Below are 10162 nucleotides of genomic sequence, written 5' to 3'. Positions count from 1 at the left end.
AATGCTGGCACAGTGCCAGAGAAGATTCAGATCGGGGCCAGTGATTCATTAATTTATTCGTTTTTGGAAATCAGTGGATTGTACAGTCAACTTTAGACTGTTAAACACAAATTCCATATGAACTATAATGAAGCCAGGTTATCACTGTCATACATATGAGCAAAAGGGAATTTTAATTCACTGCATTTTGAGTCTGCAGCCAGCTACCTGTAAGTATAGCATGGACTGGCTGCAGTCAGTAGAGTCTGTTCCTAAGAAATAGGTGATTTCTAATTATCACAGTATGAAACAACAAAGTATGTACTTGTTTACAGGCCTTTATATTGATTGCAGTCTCACATCTGTAATCAGTTTTATCAAGTAATCATTCAGAAGTATGATGTTGCTGATAAAAATGGACATGGCTTTCAGTATTTTGTGACACAAATGTAAGTTCCTTTTCCTCAGCTACCTGATAATGCTTTTCCAGCTACAGCAGATTGGGCGCTTCTTGCTGTGTCACACATTGTTGCACATGAAAAACCTGTATCAAAACAGGATATCCAAGGCAATCCTTTATCTTATGAACATGAAAACATCATCCATATACCTAAGAAAGGAGAATGGCCTTAGATGCCAGCACAGACTTAGTCTTGCACCAGGAAGTCTGACATATAAACAACAGTCCTTTGGGACATTGTTTATTATGGGTTTATTAGAAACCTTGTCAATAACTTACTGGTGCTTTTGATAATTCTGTATTTGGTTGCTAGGAGACCTGTGTTCCTGATGAGATAAAGTGAACAGGAAATCCTCTATAGCCTTGTGACTTTTTGCACTAGTAAATAAAAATTCAAACAACTGATATAAAATACTGGCTACTGTTAACAGAAGTGAGAAAAAAAGACAAGCATTGCATATTTTAAATAAAGGAATGCATAGCCCTTTTTTGCCCTCTCCAATTATAAGATGATAAAAGATCACCTTTATAAAGTAGAATGACCGGATTTTGTGGAACGTGGCTGTTTTGGCTCCAAGGTATTTGTACCGTTGTAGTATCAGAGCCAGGATACAGCTGCCTTGTGACTAAGACACCGTTCACTGAATAAGTGCTATCCAATCCCTCGACGTCACCAGACATCTGTTTCCTGTTTTCATTCTTTCTTTCACTGTTATCATTTTATCCAAGTTACCCTTTCACCTGAAAACCATTTAGAAACCTACAGAAACCAGCGCGTGCACGCGTGTGTGTATCAAAGAAGTTGATTTAGAAAAAAAATTGCTGAAAGCAATTTGTTCATTTTAATACAAAGAGCAGAAATGGAAACAAACTTGCCTTCCCCCGTCTTCTCCTCCCCAAAATACACAATGATACATAAACACTTTTGTCTTCTGGTCTTCACTAATATGACTAACTTCCTTCTTCACTTCCAGTTAAGTAGCTTTCCTGTTGAGTACCACCACCTCCACAAAATACAATTGTGAATTGATTCATAAAAACAGAAACATTATGGCACAAATAAGGGAAGGCAATAAATACTCTTCCCCCTCTCCAACTCCTTCCCAAATGGAGGCAGTAGTAATATTGTTATTGTAAAGTCATTGTAATAACAAAAACTTGAAAAAAAAAGAAAAAGAAAAAAGTACTGCTTGTCATTTAAGGTTCCAAACCAACAATCATCAGGATGCAGAACAGGATACATCTAAAGTGAGAAAGTTATTTACTTCACATTCAAGTTAACACCAACTGTACTTTTTTTGGCATACAGCATTATTCTTAACGTGCCAAAAAAGTGTTGGGCACCTTATAAAATATGAATGTTAATGCCACTAAAACAAAATTCCTGCTATTCATAGTCCAATTTTATATTGCTGTTGTTTTGCTATGTTTCACCTATACTTAAACTCCAAGCTGGGAGAATGACCATTACTGATAGCATTTAACACACATTAACAAGGAACAATAGAAGGTGAAGAGTAAATTGTCAAAATTTAATGACTTTCTATTCTTAATCTCTTGATTTCAGATTATTTAATCAGAGTGAGAAAACTTGTTTTATTTTTTTCTGTGATTACAGATGCTCATGTTAATTGATAAGGCAGGTTGTTGAGCAAAGGAAAAATCTGGGTTGGTTGACAAACATCAACGAAAATTCATCTGCTGCTTTTTATTATATGAAAGAAAAGTAAGATTTTTCTTAAATCCTCCCCCATTGAGGTATACCAGCAAAATACAGATGTCATACGGGAGAAAGAGGAGTCTAGCACACAGAGGACGGTTTGGCAGCTACAGCAAACTCTAAGTAGCATTTCCAAAGGCACATGAAAATTGGAAAACAAGATGACTTCTCGTGTTCTGGTCGCCTGGACTGCTTCCTGCATTCTTATAATCAAATTATGACTATTTTAAAACCAAATTCAGCTTCAATTAAACCATGAAATGATGAAGCAGCTCATTAACTTCTGAGCAGTCAGAGCACGTTCTGATACATTATCTTGGTCTCCCCCCTCATCCTTCTTTAGTGTCTGGCTCATTGTCCCAAATGTCCAATCCTAAGCTTCCACACAAAACCTAGAATACTCTTGAATACTAATAATGCAGCACTCTGGAGAGACTGACAAAAGAAACCTTTGTTGGAAAATATTTTTCAAGACTTAATCAAGTTGATGTGATTAAAATGCTGTTTCCTATAAACACAATTTGTTCATAACTTTTCACAACATTTAAATTCATTTGTCCACTGTCACACATGCAACCTCTGATCAAGCTGAAAACTGAATCTTAACTGTGTACTTCACCCATCACATCCCCATCCTTCATAATCTGTCCTTCACTGACTCTGGATCCTGCTATGCAATTTTATTAATGAGATTACATTTGTGTCAGGACAAGTTTTAAATTATGTTTGAATAATAGAAGTCATTGAATTAAGACAGCTATCTTCCCCCCTCCCCTCCAAATTTACATAGAAAGTTATTTTAAACTGCACACCCTGTCTTTCTCAATTGCGTATGAAGAAGTAAGATCAAAAATCAAGACCTATCAGGCTCTGGTGCTATTAATGGCAATGGAAAAACCCAAGACATGGCTATGGAATTTGAGAAGTTAATGAAATCTTTTGTACTTTGTAATTTTTGGTTATTTTTATTTTTCCCCAACCAAAAATACCTCTTACAGCTAATCAATACACATTTGCTAGAACTTATAATTTTATGCAATATGACTCTAAAACTAATTTTAGTTTTGTACAGTCATGTTTCTGATTTTAAATTGGGGGGGGGGTGAATATAAACTAATTATTAGGTCAAATAACTCTTTGGAATTATCCTCTAAAAATAAATGCAACACCAAAACCTTTTGTCTGAAACAGTAACTGGCAAACCATTGGAAGAGAAAGTGCCCAAACGCACACTTTATGTCAGACTCCACATAGTTTTCAAATGTTAAGACTTTTGATACACTCTATTATGACAATAAAAAAGTTGAGAGCTACACCAGAAGATTACATGAAGAAAAATTTATGTTTTGTCTAATATAATAGGAGTCTTAAAAACAAACAAACACACACCACTTCTATCCATTATTTCATACCCAGGTGTTTCCTGTACACCTGCAGTTGTCTCCAGTCCTGAATTCATGAGCTATAGTATTTCAACAGACTCTCATCAGTCGGTTTTAGAATTTTCTTGTCTGCCAGGTTTACAATCCATCCTGGAGCAAGACCAAAAAATATCTGTCTGGGATCCTTGCGTGCACTCAACATCTTAAAGAGTTCATCTTTAGTTATGTCTGGTAAAACATAGCCATATTTCTTGGCAAGTTCCAGCCTGGCTTCTGCAACCTTAGAAGGATCTGCCAGGTACCCCCGATTCCTGGGATCTGTGTAGTACCGGACGAGGTCTTCAGGTGGGAGCATTCGCTTTGGGATAGGTTTGCCACGAAGGAAAAATACTACTGGCTTGCATAAAATTTCTGTGGGCAAACATGAGAGAAAATTAGTGACTGCACCTCATAATACAGATTTAAAAATATTAAATGACACCTTCTTATTTTCTACTAAATTAAGTACTACATTCATATCAAAAAGTACCAAACAAAAAAATCAAATCTCAAGAATATCCTTGTTCAGAATGAGATAGTGGTTTGCAAGTTTCACTTAACCAAACAACCAACTCTGCTTTAACTGGTATTTACAGCATCAGTCTAGAGGAGTTGATACTTGTAATACATTTAGAACACCTGCTTGGTAAAGATAACCATAACTAAGCTAGATGCTGCCATTTATTTAAAGGTCTATTTCCAAGTTTGAAGCAAAGCACTTGCATGGCTATTTACACAGTGTACCAACAAGTGCCAAATTTAGTGTTTCTATAAGTATTTTAATTGAAGTATCAATGGCACATGTACCTACTTAGTCCTTTGTGGGACTATCATCTCTTCCTCAAATTTTACTGATTTTGGCAAATTAAATTCCAGAATCTTAAAACTTTATTATTTTTATTATTTTCTGGAATGAAAAAAATCCCTTGTATCACTCCAGGGTAGCATATTTTGCACACTAAAAACATCTATTCCTCTTCTTCTCAGCCTCATTCACACATGAAAGCTGCATTATTGTCAATAAAAACTGCATGAATGAATGCTAGGCAGGATGCAGCCTCAAGCAAAGCAAAGCCTCATTCTTCAGTGAAAGTTCTGAAAACAATAGCCATTTTAACTGGAATGATTCTGAGCTTCTGTAACTTACTTCCTCACTTTAAGTGGAAAAGCATTTTAAATTAAAAATATAAACACCCACAGTATTTTTTAAATCTATTTTTTCCTGAGTTTTCTTAGTGCTATTAAACATGGGAAACAGAAGACAAAAATTCAGCTAAACACTATTTTTAGGTCCTCTATTTACAAAGCTATTCAGATTTCCTTAACTGGTTGATTGGTATACAACTACTGACGCTGGAAGGACTAAACAGGTGAATGGTTGAAAAAAGCCAAAACTGAGGATGCATTATCATTCATCATTGGGGGCTGGAATAAGATGATCTTTAAGGTCCCTCCCAACCCAAAGTATTCTATGACTCTGTAAATATACACGTAATTGGTTTTGAAGCTTTTATAAGTTGATGACTTTCTACTAAGAAATGTGTTTGAAACTTTGATTTGGATCATTTAATTTTGGCACATTAAAAAAAAAAAGGCAGAAATTAAAAGAAGTTCTTACCCAAGCTCCTTGGGTCATAGAATGACGTTGTTACTACACCTCCATTTTTTTCTATGGCTGCAATTGCTAATTCAGATGCCCTCTGCACTTCAATATTTACTTTTGCTGCAAAAATATCAGCACCCTGTAAATTTCAACACATATTACAATAACATTAAAGTGAGTATTTTAAGATATACATTTATTCTTCTCTGAAAACTTGTAAGGAACATTAAATCTTGCAAAATAATATAAATTGTCTGTTCCCTGCACCAAGATAGGTAACCAAACTGCCTTCAGTCACTTGGGTTGAATTAAAAAAACCTTTCCATTTCCAAAATATTCATACATTTCTTTCACTACATTTTAGCTTTCTGTTGTAAAATACTTCTTCAGCCTTTTGTTATGTGCTCCTTAACTCTCATTTTTGCAGCCCCTCAGGTATGAAAACATCCTCCTGAGTTGTTTCTTTTTTTGCTGACACACAGTGCCCTCTAGTGGATTTATGATCCACAAAAATTTCACAGCAAACTGATCTGGAGAATCAAAGATGCTTCCGAACTGCGGGAATGACAATCTGAAAGCCTGAAGTACTAAGTGTGCTGTCTGCATACCTCCTCCACCAGCTGGACACCGTAATCCCTCTTGAGAGGCTGCACTGTCACACCTCTGGCGTTAATGAGCTGAGTTAAGTCAATCGGCTGTGTGGGGTCAACTCTGCCCAAATCAATCAGGTACTGCAGCCTCTGAAGACTCAGAGGTTGGTACTGACGTCTGAAGCTGGGGAGAGAAAGACAAAAAAACCAAACACCTCAAACAAAACAATGAGAAATGTACAAAATTGAAGCTTTAATAGCAACTGGTCAATTGAGATATTCTGGTTTTTACCTACTCCTAAACTAAAAAAATACTAAGACACTACAGTGTCAGCATTTCTTGGCAAACCAACAAGATTGTAAATAACTACCACCTTCCAAGTGAAGCCAGCTTGGGGGCTTCACTGATAGACAGTCAAAAAACCAAACATCTCCTCCCATACAAACTTAGTCAAAGACTATCAGACAAACTCTGTACTTGCTCCTGCACAGCTTACATCCAACAACATTTTCTGATCCATTACCACTGTACCTGACCTCTCAGAAGTATTGAAAGGAATCTCCCTCAAAACACCATCAAGGAAGAGAAATATTGAGAAAATATGCATTAACCCACATCCCCAAAGGGAGCTGGAATCTCTTGTCAACAGCCATTGGCTTCAGCAGAACCTACTTTTGTGTTTTCTGAAGTTCTAACTTTACTGTACAAACCAATCCTTAGCACAGTTTTCTAATACCAGAGACTATTCCTGTCTATGCACACCATCAATGCTGATGCTCAAAACTTTCTCCTACAATCCATTTGATGGCTGCTATCAGAAGTCTCTGAGCAGCAACTGAAAAATTGGGAAGCAGCTGATCGCTGTCACTGGCAAGCCACTTACAGAATTTGTGCTGTCAGATAGTTCCCTACAGAGAAAAAGTTCAAGAAGTGGAGGCAGGAGGAGGAGTGAGGTGAAGGTAAACAGGCAGAGACATTGCTTGGTGTGCTCCCCCCTGCCCCAACAGCGTCACTCGAGGGCACTTACAGTGGTCACCACAGAAACATTTACAGTAGCCTGACACTTAAACTACACTAACATTGAAACTACAGAGCACTCTTTTTGTTTTCATATGCTGTCAGACGTTGTCAAAAACAGCAAGATCCTAATAATTTCTTGTCACTGCAGGAGGCTGGATTTTTTTCTGTTGGATATTTATGAACTTGTGACCACTATTAACATAAGATGCTGAGTGTCTGCATTCTAGAGCATTTCCTTTGCAGGACTGTGGATCTACACTGCTTTCAGCTATTGAAACTGCTTCTTGTTTACTCTTATAATAATTTAAGCAATCAAGAGGAAATAACAGTACCTGAAAATAGAATTTGAGTCACATTTCCAAACTATTAAGATTCAGAGAAAACTCTGTAACAACTGGGACAGGTCTGTAAGTCTACCACATGCATAAAGAATGGAAATATAAAAGTGCTCAGCTATTGAGGCAGTGGTATCAGGAAATGGAACATGAAATCAAGTCTAACAATTCACAAATACACATTAGTATTTTCATCCTTGAACTGTCTGCTCGGTGTAGGTTTTTGTTACTACTGCCTGTAGCAGCATTGTATGGACACAGAAGTTTTCAAGACCACATCTAAAAGCAACAAAATGGTTACTGACCCACCTAACACAAATGCTATCTGATGAAACAAGCCCGGCTTTAAAAAAACCCCAAACAAAAAAAATTTAATCCAAATTTTTTAATTATCAATATAAGTGAAGGAAATTTGGAAAATGCTGACATACATCTCTCCAGGTGAGAACAGTGACTGGAGAAAAGACATGTTAGAAGAATAACCTTAAACATTAGAAAGGTGGGATAAAGACATGGCACAAACCAGTGCAATGTGCAAAAAGGACAAAAGTATTAAACAGGGCAGAATGCCCAAGGAGAACAATGGTGAAAGATGACTAAATGCCTCATCCAGCAGATTTGGTACTAAAGAGCTTGTTAGGATCCTAGGTGGAACAGGTGGGGCACAGATAGACAAAGACCACAGTGTCAGAGTGCTGAAAAGGTACAACCATGAAGAGAAGCAGAATTGTTTGGATGGCAGCTTCTGGTGAATAAAGTGAGGAGAAACAACAAAGCAAGGCTTTGGATTACACCTCCATGCCTAACATCCTCACTCCTGTCACTGGGACTGTTCCCACTCAGTTCACTGGGTTATGAGGGAAAAACAAGCAGGAATGAAGGAATAGTTTCAGAGGAGAAATTCACTCAGCTGGAAGAGGAGGGTAGCCTGCTACACATGAAGGATTATGAAGAGAGTAAATAAGCAGATGTGCAAACCAGGAAATAATTAAAAGAATGATCTCACAAGAAATGGGAGATTCTTCTGGTAAAGTAGCTAACAACCTGAGAGAAATTTGGGACGCCGAACTTTTTTCAGTTAGGCCTGTTCTGGCATATTAGATTCTTGCTTCAGGAGAAGGATCAAGAAAAGCAGACAATTATTAATTTCCAAGTAAACGTGAAGAAACTTACCTATGTCCCTCATTAAATCCGTATTTTGGTATGGCCAGGTAAAATGGAGTTTGACCACCCTCAAAGCCTAATCGGGGGCGATTCCCTCTTTGTCTTTCTCCTTTGTGACCTCGGCCACACTTCCTACCTCCGTATCTTCCACGGCCACGTCTTCTTTCCTTCAAAACAAGCAATGATACATTTAGTCGACTACTTCAGAGACAAGTATCTATAAAACATTAGATTTTTGATATAAGCAATTGAGCGAAATGCTGATTCTTGAGGAAAAAATATGTTATACATCTTTTCTAGTGGAAAAACAGAAAAGCAGTTAATGGTTTTTGCAGAGCACAGCTTTAGGCTGGCACCACAAATAGTATGGGGACAAGTCAGCTTCCTTTGGTGGCAGGGATGGCCGTGTCTAACACAAAGCTGCACTTGAATTCTATACTATTTAGTAGCTCTAGGGAGTCTTGAGCACTTTTAGGAGAGTGCTGCTTGCTGTTCCCTTCTCTGTTCCTACGGTTTCAGCCTTTGAACCTCATCCCCCTGTTCAACATTCCCCCCAAATCCCCCCAGGGTTTCTCCCTGGTTTCTTGTCTTAATTTCTCTACCACTTTATAAGGAGACAGGTAACAGTTTTGTTTCCAAGAGACAGTAAAAAGAATGCTAGCTGGCATCACATGCCTTTTCTTCGTAAGCCTTCTGACCTTCCCTTTCCAAACATACTACTCCATCCCATTAACATGTGGAATGAAAAACCTTTTACTATTCCCCTCCAGCCCCACCAATGGACCTGAGGTTCAGCCAGCACCACTCATCAGCCAGTTCTCTGTGGGGATGGCCACACACATCGGCAACAAAGCACGCAAAGGGCAAGCACGGGGCCAACACACACAGCAGTGCCATCCACTCCTTTGCCTTTCCACGCCTATTCTGGCCAGGTCGCTCTCCTGGTCCTGCCAGGGTGATGTCCTTCCGACAGCCCTGGGGGCGAACCACGCCGGGACCGGGCGCGCCGGCTGCCTAGAGACAGTCCTGCCACCAGGGGCCCCCCGGCAGGCTGCAGGCACTCACCCGCTTTTTGGAGCCGGGGTTGGGCCTCAGGTTGGCCAGGCTGACCCTGGGCAGCGAGCGCAGCAGCTCCAGGGCCCGGTTCCCGCCGCTCCCGCTCATGGCCGCTCACTCTCAAGGGCGCCCGCGCCCGGCCACGGCGCTTTACGGCAGCCCCGTAAACCGCACCTCCCGCGCCTTCCCAGCAGTGTCGCGCAGCCACCGGCGGGGCGGGCCCGGTCTTTTAATGGTGCCGGGGCTCGGAATTCCAATGGTTGAGCAAAGGGCTCTCGCTACGCTTCGTTTCCCAGCACCTGCTGTTTTATTACAGAGACCTCAGCCAAGTGTTTCAAAGCCGAGTCCTTAAAACCATCAGGCTGCATCTAAACCCGAGTGGCCGGTGCTGCAGCCCGTGCCGGTACTGGAAATACCCATTACGGTCGGAGGCTGTCGAGGCTTAACCCCAGACAGCAACCAAGCTTCACGCAGGCTCTCTCCCCCACCAGTGGGACCGCGGAGAGAGCTGGAAGGATAAACAGCACAAAACTCGTGGCTTGAGATAAAGACAGATTAATGGGGAAAGCAAAAGCTGTGCACGCAAGCAAAGCAAAACAAGGAATTAATTCACTGCTTCCCATGGGCAGGCAGGTGTGCAGCCATCTCCAGTAGAGCAGGGCCCCATCATGTGTGATGGTTATTTGGGAAAACAAACGCCATCACTCCAAATGTGCCTCCTTCCTCCTTCTTCTCCCCACTTTACATAGTGAACATGATGCCATCTGGTCTGGAATATCCCTCTGGTTAGTTGGGGTCACCTGTCCTGGCTCT

At 40.0% G+C, this 10162-nt stretch overlaps 1 protein-coding gene across 1 annotated transcript; it reads right to left on the bottom strand.

Annotated features, from left to right (window-relative positions):
• Positions 1 to 1258: 1258 nt before the first annotated feature.
• On the bottom strand, positions 1259 to 9493 carry MRPL15 (mitochondrial ribosomal protein L15). The gene is made up of 5 exons (XM_010401169.3): positions 9359 to 9493; positions 8303 to 8460; positions 5792 to 5957; positions 5199 to 5322; positions 1259 to 3952 (listed from the first exon to the last, which is right to left on the bottom strand). The coding sequence occupies exons 1-5, from the start codon at positions 9455 to 9457 to the stop codon at positions 3615 to 3617; spliced, it is 885 nt and encodes a 294-aa protein (XP_010399471.1). The 5' UTR covers positions 9458 to 9493; the 3' UTR covers positions 1259 to 3614.
• Positions 9494 to 10162: the final 669 nt, after the last annotated feature.

Source organism: Corvus cornix, chromosome 2, assembly GCF_000738735.6.
Source record: "Corvus cornix cornix isolate S_Up_H32 chromosome 2, ASM73873v5, whole genome shotgun sequence".
NCBI lineage: Eukaryota > Metazoa > Chordata > Aves > Passeriformes > Corvidae > Corvus > Corvus cornix.
Note: the sequence above shows the minus strand (reverse complement) of the source record. Positions and strands in the feature narration are given on the sequence as shown.

Bases quoted from the DNA above. Each gene is read 5' to 3' on its own strand.
- MRPL15 (XM_010401169.3), bottom strand. From the start codon at position 9,457: ATGAGCGGGAGCGGCGGGAACCGGGCCCTGGAGCTGCTGCGCTCGCTG. The intron at 8,461-9,358 runs GTGAGTGCCTGC...CTTGTTTTGAAG, and splicing joins ACCCCGGCTCCAAAAAGCGG to GAAAGAAGACGTGGCCGTGG. The intron at 5,958-8,302 runs GTAAGTTTCTTC...TTCTCTCCCCAG, and splicing joins GGATTTAATGAGGGACATAG to CTTCAGACGTCAGTACCAAC.